Source organism: Anser anser (genome assembly GCF_964211835.1).
Source record: "Anser anser genome assembly, chromosome: 17".
In the NCBI taxonomy this organism is placed as follows: Eukaryota; Metazoa; Chordata; class Aves; order Anseriformes; family Anatidae; genus Anser; species Anser anser.
Genome location: NC_139738.1, coordinates 8,525,690 through 8,537,695, shown reverse-complemented (window position 1 = coordinate 8,537,695; position 12,006 = coordinate 8,525,690). Strand labels below are relative to the sequence as shown.

General features: G+C 49.3%; 1 protein-coding gene across 15 annotated transcripts in view; it reads right to left on the bottom strand.

Annotated features, from left to right (window-relative positions):
• Nucleotides 1–974: 974 nt before the first annotated feature.
• Nucleotides 975–12,006, bottom strand: part of CCDC30 (coiled-coil domain containing 30) — a 40,409-nt gene continuing 29,377 nt past the window's right edge. For 14 of the 15 annotated variants that reach the window (XM_083802870.1, XM_083802877.1, XM_083802878.1 and 11 more), the window contains 10 exons: nt 11,571–11,744; nt 10,289–10,498; nt 9,546–9,703; nt 8,825–8,972; nt 7,786–7,907; nt 6,379–6,520; nt 6,107–6,243; nt 5,692–5,806; nt 2,346–2,413; nt 975–1,546 (listed from right to left, as the gene is read on the bottom strand). In XM_083802870.1, coding sequence (XP_083658996.1) covers nt 1,333–1,546; nt 2,346–2,413; nt 5,692–5,806; nt 6,107–6,243; nt 6,379–6,520; nt 7,786–7,907; nt 8,825–8,972; nt 9,546–9,703; nt 10,289–10,498; nt 11,571–11,744 — 1,488 coding nt within the window. In that variant the 3' untranslated portion in view covers nt 975–1,332. Of the gene's footprint in view, nt 1,547–2,345; nt 2,414–5,641; nt 5,807–6,106; nt 6,244–6,378; nt 6,521–7,785; nt 7,908–8,824; nt 8,973–9,545; nt 9,704–10,288; nt 10,499–11,570; nt 11,745–12,006 lie in introns of all 15 variants that reach the window. The other variant, XR_014573317.1, reaches the window with a different exon arrangement.

The window sequence follows — 12,006 nt, the reverse complement described above, 5'->3', positions numbered from 1 at the left end:
AGTAGCTCTGGGACTGAGCCAAGGCTTCTAGCCCCTCTTGCTTTTTCCTCATGCTGCGTGCATTGGTGCAACAACATTTCCAGCGTGCTCCAGTGTACCCAGCACCCCACAGAGCAGACTGAAGGATCTCGCTGGCACAGTCTCATAGTTTATCACTGCTGAGCCTGTTTTTACCCCTTTCCCGTTCAAATCTAGCATGTTTCTCACCTAAAAAACATGATTATGAGATTCGAAGGGACAAGGGACAGCTTTTATGCATTCAAATTGTGGCTGCCCAGCTGAGCAGCCACTGCCCACACCTGCTCCGCTGTGTGCAGGGAGAGGCAGGCACAAGGGAAAAGCCTCCCTTGCCCCTCTGTGGGCCCCAAGTCTCTCTGCTCCCCCGTGCATGCTCAGATCCTCTTCATTCTCTTCAGAGATGCTCCATTCCCTTCCTTGGGAGAACAGATCTCCTCTCTTCCCATTTGGGACTGCTTTTCTCCTCACCGTGGTCCTCGGTGACAGTTCAGATCTCCTCCAGGCTGATTCACTCTTTCTGAGGACTTCTCCCCTCCTCCTTTGAGAGCCCCAATTCCCCCTCATGGGAACAGTAATTCTTACTTGTCCACTCTGTGCTCAGCTCCCCTCCATTACCCTCCATGCATGCTCAGATCTCTTCCATTCCCACTTGTGTGTGTGCAGAACACCCCCCCAGCATATGCTCTGATCCTTTCTGCTTCCCTCTTTGCATGCACAGAGCCCCTGTACGCCCACCTTCCTTTACCTTCCTGCTGTGCTCCTTCTGATTCCCTCCCTCCATCCTCCGATGCCCTCCCTTCCTCCCAGCGCCTCAGCTCTGAGCACTCAGGTTTCATCCATTCTCCTCCCCAGGCTCATGCAAAACTAAATGGAGAAGTAAGAGCGCGCAAAAGGAGGAACAACCAGTATCTGAGCACAGACAGAGGGGAACAGAGAAAAGTGGACACACAGCAGGATGTAGGGGAATTTCTCCAAGTTTTATTTACAAAATTCATAGTTTTGGTCTGGACAGGGAATTAGGGTTCAGGGGGACATTTGTCTCATCCCACATCTCTTCTATCTCTTCCTTTTTACTGAGTTTGTCTGCAAATTCCAGCCTCCCAGGTGGATCTGGGATGACACACACAGAGTTAGGGTTAGGTGAGTTTAAAAAAAAAAAAAAGCTGTTGAATAATTTAGTGGAAAGATATCACAAAAGTCACCAAGTAACTCATTTGGCAATTCCCCCTCCTGCAGTCCTTGTCATCTGATGGCAACAGAAGCCCAAATCCTTGCAGTCCAGCGAGGGTGTATTTTACAAACATCTCTCCCTGTTTAGAAGTTCTCGGAGCTGATGCTCTGACTCTCCTCCTGCAGCTGGGAGGCTGTGGTGTCTCCAGGCGAGGCTACGTTTAAGTACCCAATCTCAGAAGGCTGAGAGGGCGATAAGCAAAAGGATGAGTCTTGGCTTTCGGCTCCTCCTTCGGGCTTTGTGTCCTGCACGGGCTTCAGGGTGCTGAGAGAGTCTGGCAGTTCTCGTGATGGGAAGCTGAAAACAAATTTCCTCTCAAGTCATTCTGCAAACTCCGACTCTCTGCTACCTGCACAGCCCCAGCGCTCCTTCCAGCACCGCTGTGAGGCAGCACAGGGTCAATGAAGTTTGCCTGGGCTAAGGCTCCAGCACTCTTCCTCCAGCACGTAGCTGACGGCCCATTTCCCCCAGAGCATACTCTGACTCGTGACACTGTCCATCACCCACATTAGCACCCAAAGGCCACAAGCAGGGCCACTGTGCCAGGTCTCCAGCAAGCAGAGACCAGAGCCCGCTGCTTTCCCCATTAGTGTGCTCACCTCCTGCTTTTTGGGGTGGATTGGGGTGCTCCGTGCTACGCCAGAGGTTGAGAAACAGCTCAGGCTCCCTCCTGCCCCCTTGCCCACTAGTCATGAAACTGTCCTGGGACATGGGTCATACAACTCCAGGCAGCAGCCGTCCTCTAAGCCTCATAACCTCTCGTGTAAAAACACTTCTCCAAATTCACTGGGCACGAAGCTGACAATGTCACAGCAAGTGCTGGAATTTACACAGTCATGTGAGCCTCACTTCTAAGTCCTGGTGTTTCCTGACATATTTTGAAAATTTTACTTCTCCATCCCATCAGTTTCATGGGGGTCTTTTTAATACCATTTTCCCTGTAACTAGACTAAAAAAAAAAAAGGGGAAAAAAGAAAAAGACCCTTGGAGGTGAAAGCACAGAGTGGAGCATTTGTTTTAACAGCCAAAATGTACAACTTCTGCATTGCCACACGCAAAAAAAAAATCTCTTCCTTCTTGTTTTACCCCACGATACCTGGTACGGGGAGATGGCAACACCTTACTCTGTAGCTGCAGTTCAGAGAGGTTAGCACCCTTCAAGTCCTGGAATGATAAACAGAGACTTTCAAAGTAGGAGGTGTGTATCAGATCCTCAATTTCAACACACAGTCTGGGTCTTGAAAGTGCCCCCCACTTCACAGCTAGTTCCCCAAATCCCCAGCTCCACAGAGGTAATAATCTTAAATTTGTTTTCTGGGTCTGAATCTAAACTAAAAAACAAACAAACAACAAATAGCGCGGGTCAAAGAAACAGAAAGAAATGAAATGCAATGGAGCACACAGACAGCTATTTCTACCAGGTCCTGAAAGCACTTCGTTTCATTTGTAATCACTCGTTTCCACATTGGGTTCCTTTTAAACTTCAAAATGTACCAATAAACTTCCATATCCACCTGTTTTATCTGGAGAGTTGTTGAAACAAAATCTTTGACCTTCCTGGATTTTTCCCCATTTCTCCCCAAGTTCTTTATGAATTTGTTCAATCCAGAGCTGAGTTTATAGGTAAGATGTGCCTTTGTTCAGTTTAGTCACTGTTGTCAGTCAGCTTGGTCTGAGTTGTTTTTGGCTCACAGAAATAACATACCTAACTCCCTACCACAGTGTTCTGGGTTATTCGTCAGGATATTAAAGCTAGCTTTAAAATGGCCAGGCCCCAATTACTGAAGTCTTTTAACAGCTCTAAAACTGAAACAGAGGCAATGCGAACTTAGGGAACTCTCTTCTGTGGGAAACAGAGGCGCCCACTTGCCGACCTCACTCTCTAGAGGTTTGCTGCCTACCAGGGGCTCATATCGGGGCTGCTACCAAGAGACTGCTGAGCCATGGGCAGCCCACAGACTGCTATCGCCTGCTGTTGTTTCATCTGGGTACCAATGACACTGTCAAGAGCAGTCCAAGGTGTATCAGGAAGGACTACAGAGCCCTTGGAGCAGCTGTAAGAGGCTCTGGAGTACTGGTGCTCTACTGTCCAATCCTACCAGTCAAAAGGCTTTGAAAGGAGCAGCTGAATCCAGCAGATCAATGCATGGGACTGGTACCTTAGCCAGGGATTTGGCTTTTTAGACCATGGGACTATCTTTGAGAAACCTGGTCTACTGGGAACAGATGGGGTCCATCTGTCGGAGGTGAGGAAGAGCATCTTTGGTTACAGGCCTGCCAACTGGTGAAGAGGCCTTTCCACTAAGGTTACCAGTGGAGAGGAACCTCAATCCACTCAGCTCTTACTGGTTCGATGCCAGTGCCGGCAATAGATGCTTGGAGCCAGGAAGGGGATCAGAGGTCAGTGGGAGAACACTTGAAGAGCAGCACAAAGTAATTCCTCCAGCCACTTCATCCAAAAAAACAGTTTCACTAGGGGCCCAGCTTAAGTGCCTCTACACAAATGTATGCAGCATGGGAAATGAACAAGGGGAACTGGAAGTTTTAGTGAAATCTCATGGCTGTATCACTGACCTCAGTGAGACAGGGCAGGATGATTTGCATGCCTGGGATGCTGGGATAGATGGTTACAGGCTCTGCAGGACAGGGAGGCAGGGAAGGAGAGGAGATGGGATAGCCACGTACACTAGGGAACGCCTTGACTGCATGGAGCTGGGTGATGGCAATAAAAAGGTTGAGTGTCTCTGTCTAAGGGTCAGGGGAAAGGCCAATGAGACAGATATTATGGTGGGAGTCTGTTACAGAGCACCCGGTCAGGATGAAGAAGCAGATTAAACATTCAGTAAGCTACTGGAAGTCTCACTAGCCCTTGTTCTTGTGGGGCGGACTTCAACTTCCGAGACATCTACTGGAAATACAATACAGCAGAGAGGATACAGTCTAGAAGACTCCCAGACTGTGTGGAGGATAGTTTCTCAATGCAAATGGTGAGCGAGCCAGCTAGGGAAGGTGCCCCACTTGTCTTGTTGTTTGCAAGGAGGGAAGTACTTGAGGGTGAAGGACGGTTGGAGGCTGTCTTGGACGCAGAGATCATGAAAGGATCCTTGCTGAAGTAAGGGAGGCACTTCTCAATTACTTCAGGGTCACTGTGGCCAGGACAGCCACCGATCGCCAATTCACCCACAAGACCCTCTCTGTTTTACCAACAACAAATCTAGGAGAGCACCTTTCCTAGTCGGCTCCCATAGCACCCGTACCAAGTAGTTATCTCCAACATGCTTTAGAAACTTCCTAGAGCTGTCTGCATCCACTGTGTGGTATTCCCAATTAACGTCTGGCAAGCTGAAGTCACACAAAAGGATAAGAACAAGTCTAGAGAAATCCCTTAATTCCCTACAGAACAATATACCAGTGCTATAGGCCATCCAGCCACGATGATGACAGACTCCCACAACAACATCTGCATTATTTGCTTTTCCTGTAATCCTCACCCAGAGGCTCTCAATCATGTCATCCCCAGCTGCAAGCTGCACACAGTCCCACCCCTCCTTTACGTGCAGCATCAGCCCCTCACCTCGCCTGCCCTGGCTACGTCTCCTGAAGAGCCTAAAGCCGTCCATCACAGCTCTCCAGTCACTGGACTCTTCCCACCAAGTCTCCCTTATGCCAATGGTACCATAGGTGTGAGACTGAGCCAAAGTTTCCAGTTCTGTTCCTCATACAGTGTGCATTAGCGTACAAATATTTCAAATACGCTTCAGTGTATTCAGAGTGAAAGCTCCAACCAGCACAATATTCCTCAAAGACTGTCATGCTGTCCCATAGCTTATCACTAGTGAGCCTGATTTTATCCCTCTCCCCCTTCAAGCCTAGTTTAATGCTCTTTCACTCAGCCCCATTAACTTGTAAGCAAAAACTCTTTCCCCCCTTTAAGAAAGGTGAATCCTACCAGGCCCCAGCAGGCCTGATGTCACGTAGACCACCGCACGATAAAAAAGCCAAATTCTGCCAGTGACACCAGCCTTGGAACCAGGTATGGATAAGCCAGGTCCGCCCGCTTATTTTGATATAATCCCCTACAACTGGAAGGATAGAGGATAATTCTGCTGGCACCCCTGATCTCTTTACCAATATCCCAAAAGATCCCAAAGGCCCTGAAGTCTCCTTTGATCATCCTTGGACTTCTCATCATAAATTTGTCGCTACCCACATGAAAAAGCAAGGGCAGATAATAATGAGTGCCATACCAGGCTAGGAGGTCAGCTACCCCAAAAGTCTCTCCTCAGTGACAAAGCCATTGCAGTCTACTGCGGGCTTGGTGTCCCTTCCCACCCAAAGCAGAGGATCGGTCCAGCCCTTCCCTGGCACCTCAGCTGCAGCTTGGATACTGACCCACTCTCAGGACATCAGCTCCTGCAACCTGTCTGCTCAGAGGGTCTCACCTCCGTGTTGGGAGCGTGGATGCTCCTCATGGCACGCTGCGAGGGGGGCACGTGGCCGGAGAGCTGCAGTTTGCTCTCATGCAGCCGCACGTTCTCCTCATCCAGGATCTTCACTCTGGGCACGTTGTATACAAGGCATAAGTTATTTCCCGTCCAGGCACACTGTGCTTTCAAAAGGGCATTTTCTTTTTCAAACTCAGACCCTTTTGCCTGCACAGCCTTCAGCTGTATGCCAAGGGCCTAACACTACATCCCACAGCAATGAAAAGCCCCAGCACTAGTGACTGAGGCATGATTCAGGCTTTCCTCCAGACAGAATAGGGATTTCTTCAGAGAAAGGAGAATAAAACCAAAGAAGTAATAGGATGAGGCAGGTTTCCAGGGGCATCCCACCAAGGCATCATTAGGAGCCTACCTGCTCTGCAGGGCGGCAATCGTAGACCTGGTGCTCCAAGGGGTCTCCTCTTGGTCAGTTATCTTCTGGAGGAGCCGTCTTCTTTCCTGGAGTAATTTCTCATTCTCAGTAGTGATCTGTGCAATCAGCACCTTCCCCTGAGCGTTGTCACAGAAGGAAACAACAACCAGCAGTTATGCTTTGCTCTTCTCTATCCACTCAAAGTGCCTTACCAAAAGGATCACCATCAAGCATGTTCCCTAGGAGGGAAAGCCCTTGATGTGTTCTCTTACCTTTTCCACTTGGAGTTTTGACTCACTGAGCTCACTTTCAAGCTGCTTAATTCTGCTGTCCCTTTGTTTCACCTCATGAATGAACGTCTCTTTGGCTCTGCGGATCTTGTCTTTGTGGCGGAGCTGCATTTCATTATATTTCCTGAAGAGGCACAGAGACAAACTTAAGGCCATGAAATCCTTTTGTGTTCTGGGTCAAAAACAAGGCAGATGTTCTGTGTTTATTCAGGCTTTTCCAAGCACGAACTGGCAGCCATCTACCAAGCTCTATTTGGCTTCCCAGTCAAAGGCAGAATGAGCACAGCAGCCTTCTGGGCTATATCTTTCACTTCTGACCATTTGGGTTTTTTGTCTTGCAAAGGTTGCATAATTAAGTGTCAACCAAATGGAAACTGACTGAGGGAGAAGGACCCAACGCGTTCCCAAAACTGACTCCCAGCCTTACAAAATCGTGTCCTTGCTCATCTTAGCTCTGAGCTCCTTCATATCAAACAGGTGTAAAGTCACCAAAACTGGAAGTAATGGGGAAAGGGTAAACAGGGGTAAGGCGTTTATTTTATGGAGATGCAGGTGGTAAAGGGGAAGTACTTGAGAGGCAGGGGGCGGAAAGCAATAAAACCGGTATTTACAGGGGAGACTCGCATCCCTGGAAGCGCCCAAGGCCAGGCTGGATGGGGCTTTGAGCACCCTGATCTAGTGGGAGGTGTCCTGCCCATGGCAGGGGTTTGGAATTAAGATGGGTTTTTAACTACCCTTCGAACCCAAGCCATTCTATCATTCTATGAAGAAGAGTCCTAAAGAGCAAGGGTCAGGCAAAACAGAGCAGGTTGTGGAAAGAGATACTTCAGTGAGCTCTTCTTAAAGCTGCAACACTGGGGTTAAATATTTGTCTTTCCTGAGACTTGTGACCACTGCTCCCCCCTCGTATCCTGACCATTTAGGCAGGAAAGACATGTTTGGTTTTTTTTTTAATTTTTCTTTCTGTCCCAGTTGGAAAATATCACACAAGAGTCTCTATCAGATTAGGGAGGTTTGCATACATTTGCTCAAAACTCACGAGAAAAACAGTACTAGGCTTCAAATTAGTTCAAAAGTATTCTGATGGAAAAAAAAACAGCTCCATGAAGCCCCTTTGCCCAGACCCTAAACAGCAGCACCCACAGCTCTCCCTAGACACCCCCTCATTTTCCACACTGCTTTAGCTACCAAGGGGAACACGAAGTAGCAGCAGATGTGTGATGCATAACCTAATTGCACACAAGGGCATCAGGTTAAGGCTGTTATCTCAGTGCTAAATGTCCTGAACAGGAGAGACACGAATGGCTACAGAACAGTGACGGCGAGTGTCACCACCAGAGCAATTCCTGGGAAATTCGTCTTCATGTTCCCTGCTGCTTCAGTCCTTACCTGACATACAGATCCTTCTGGTTCAAAAGACGGACTCCTTCCTCATAAAGAGCTTTGTTTTCCTCCTTCAGCACTGAAAGTTGCTCTGAAAGCTTCTGGTTCTCCTTGTGACACTGGAGATGCTGGAAAAGAGTTATTTTTTATTTGTGTGTGTGTCCTCAGCTACAGCAGCTCTCTGCCTCCTTTTCACTCCGGTCTCTCTTGCAGTCTGTCATTAATCCTCACGTTCCCCATGACAGATAACATCCATCCATCCTGCTCCCAACCTCCCTGCCGCCAAGGCCACTGCCTCCTCCTGCATCAGGTTCATGTGGTAGCGAGGGGACAGTGGGGTGGCCTCTGTGAGCACGGCCCAGCAGCTGCCCCGTGTCAGAGAAAGGCCAGTCCCAGCCAGCTCCAAAAGGGACCTGTCACTGCCCAAAGCCCACCCGATGAGCAACACTGGTTGTGCCTCTGGGAGACCACATCGGAGCAAGGGAAAAAAACTGCTGTGCAACAGCAGCTGGGAGACAGAACAGCAACAGAGAGAAACGGAGAGCGAGAGAGCAGTGTGGTGGAGTTCAGCTGCCCATCGGGGTGAAACCACCACACCTCCCCAAAAAGAAGGGGGAATATGAACTTCTGTGCTGCTGGGGGACCACAGGCTTTAAAAGGGCAGAGGGAGACATTGCATCCTGCCAGACAGTGAACTCTACCAAAATTTTCTTGTGAAAAGCTCCATGCTTCATGAGAAAAGGGGATGTTCTTTTCCTCTCTCCCTTCAAGCCCTCCTTCCCTGCCCTCACAGTTGCATCCCCAGGAAACCTACTCAAGACGGGATGGTGCTTTTCCTCCAGTTCCTTTTTTAAGTCAGTGGGATCTGCAATTGCTCAGCACCTGGCTGGATTTGGCCATATTTCACCAGTTCCCACACAGATTTCATACTGGAACGGTCCCATTTACCCACACAAATTGTTCCCTAGAGCTCAGTCTGCCCTGGAGCCAGCCACCAGTACAGCATCACCTTGGGTGACGAGGACGTGTCCATGCTGCAGCTCACCTCACTCGAATCAGTTTTCCTCTCATCTTCTAGGGCATGCAGAGTCTTGGCCTGCAGCTCCACGTGCATCTTGGCCAGTGATGCCTCTGTCTCATGTGAATGCCGGAGCTGCTGCCGCAGCTCCTCCACCTGCTGCTCCAGGAGCTTCCTAAAAGCACGTTGGTGTGACAGTGAGACATGGACACAGAGGCCAGCCCATGGCGTGCCACCGTGAATTCAAGGCCGGCTCTGGTCTAAAAACAACATCGCGCCTGCATCCACACCTGCCCTGGACAACTCTGAGGGTAGGTAGAAAGAAATGCGCACATCCCAGGTGTCCCCACGTCCCAGTGCCATGTCAAACGGTGAAAGTCCTATCTGGGAATGTCAAACCCAGTGTGAACACAGCAGTGGTGGGACACAGCTGGAACAGCTGCTGGCATCTAGAGGGTAAATAATCACTGAACCAAACCACTGGGCTGCCTGGAAAGGACCATGCACCTTTTGAGGCAGCTGAAGTCTCCACAAGTGTTTTAAATCTTATAAAGAGGGGATTCTGTCTGCCACAAACACTTGGAAGGCAAAAGAAGAGATGGGAGGCAAAAATCAGCGACTCTGCGAGCCCACCTAGGGCCAGGCATGGAGCTGCAGAAGGTAGCTGGGAGGCTGGCACAGAAGCATTTGCTGGCTGGCACACACCTCCTCTCCACTCACAGCACAGGTCTTACCCAGCTCTGGGTACCTTTTCAGCAGCTCCTCACGGAGTTCTTGCTGCACTCGAGCTTCGTTTTCTCGAGCCTCCTTCAATTCCTCCTCCAGGAGTTTCTTGTCTGAAACACGGGTCTCTGCCAGCAGGAGCTGGTGTTGTGAATCCTTCAACTTCTGATGGAGCTTTGAGATCTCAGATTAAAATGGGACACAGATTAAACTTTCTGAATTTAACAAGCCAGTACTTGGACCCAAAATGAATAGTAAAATATTTTCAAAAGGCTATCAATTAGTTTGGATCAGATACTATGTCATGAATTAGCAACATGTTTTTATTTTTATTTTTTACACTTAAATCAATCCTGTACCCTTCAAAAACAAATCCAACGATTAGTGCAGGAACACAGAAGAATTGATGCTATAGAAAACACAAGCTTTTGCAACTCACTAGACTGTGAACAGCAGCAAGGGTCCTCTGTGAGGACATGATCCAGGCTCCCTACACCTGCCAGCCCCACTAGAAGTATTCTCAGATACCGAACTTTAGAGTCAGGAGTTGAGGCATCCAATTTGCTTTCTATTGTCTTAATTATGCATCCACTATTAACCAATATGTCTCCTAAAATACTCAGCCAACCTGCCAAGTGATCTCAAACTAGTAAAATGGACTTCAGGGAACTGATTTGTGAACTGCTAGTGCTTCTTTTTCTGAACTGCAGCTACACAAAACTGCTAAAAATATACCTGATGTTAACTTAATCCATGTTGTTGAGTTACCTGTTTTTGTGCTTCGTACACTTTGGATTTCTCCTGTGCAAGTTTCTCTTGCAGGCTGCTCTGCAATTTATCAGCATGGGAGCATTTCAAGAGCTCTTGTTCAAGTTCTTTGACCTTCTGCTGACTTTTTTCCAACTGTGCTGAGAGAGAGGAGCATGTTTCAGTTGCGTCCGAGAGCTTTGCCCGAGCTTGCTTCAGTTCAGCTTTGACCTGAGTTTCAAAAGAAGAAATCAAGTCTGAACTTCTATATATGAAGTCTCCCCTGAGCCTCCTCTTCTCCAGACCAAACACCCCCAGTTCCCCCAGCTGCTCCTCACAGGACTTGTGTTCCGGGCCCTTCACCAGCCCCGTAGCCCTTCTCTGGACATGCTCCAGGGCCTCGATGTCCTTCTTGTAGCAAGGGGCCCAAAGCTGAACACAGCACTCGAGGTGCGGCCTCACCAGAGCAGAGTACAGGGGGATGATCACCTCCCTGCTCCTGCTGGCTGCACTACTCCTGACACAACCAGGATGCCGTTGGCCTTCTTGGCCAGCTGGGCACACTGCTGGCTCATGTTCAGGTGAGCATCAACCAACACCCCCAAGGTCCTTTTCCTCTGCACAGCTTTCCAGCCACTCTGCCCCAAGCCTGTAGCGCTGCGCGGGGTTGCTGTGCCCCAAGTGCAGGACCCGGCACTGAGCCATGTTGAACCTCATCCCACGGCCTCTGCCCATCGACCCAACTTGCCCAGGTCCCTCCGCAGGGCCTTCCTGCCCTCCGGCAGATCAACACTTCCCCCCCAACCTGGTGTCATCTGCAGACTTACTGAGGGTGCACTCAATTCCCTCATCCAAATCATCAATAAAGATATTAACGAGGATGGGCCCCAACACCAACCCCTGGGGAACACCAGTGGTGACCAGCTGGATTTCACCCCGTTCACCACCACTCTCTGGGCCCGGCCACCCAGCCAGTTTTAAACCCAGCAGTGTGCCTGTCCCAGCCATGGGCTGCCAGCTTCTCCAGGAAAATATTGTGGGAAACCGCGCTGAAGGCCTTGCTGAAATCTAGACAGACTATGTCAACAGCCTTTCCCTCATCCACCAGGAGGGTCACCTGGTCACAGAAGGAGATGAGGTTGGTCAGGCAGGACTTGCCTTTCACGAACCCATGCTGGCTGGGCCTGATCCCCATGTTGTCTTGCACATGTTGTGTGATTGCATTCAAGATGACCTGTTCCACCACCTTTCCTGGCACTGAGGTGATGCTTTCCTCAAGCAGTTATCCCTGCTCTTTTCCTACCTTGGTGCATTCCTGCTGGAGCAAGAGATTTTGCTTTTGTAAGTCGATGTTTTTCTCCCTTTCATATCTCAGCTCCCTCTCAGCTGAGCTGCACAAATTCTGAACTCGACGCAAGTCCTGCCGCAGCTGCTGCACTTTTTCCTCCTGCTGTTGGAATCTCTCTTCAGACAGACTCTGCAGGAACAGCAAAACAAAAGTCATGGGAGAATTGATTCAAAGGAAGGATAAAGACTGGTAATTAAGAAAGGTGAGGATTGCAAAAGTATGCCAGTAGACTTTATGGGCATCTAAGTAGGAAGAGGGGTACAGACAGGCAAGTATTTCTTCTGATTCCCACCCAAGCAGGTCACTGCCCCAACACCATGACCTGTGTCCTACCCTGTCCATCTCCACGGAGAAGCTTATACAACTCTAGAGGTTGAAGGGGACGATGCGA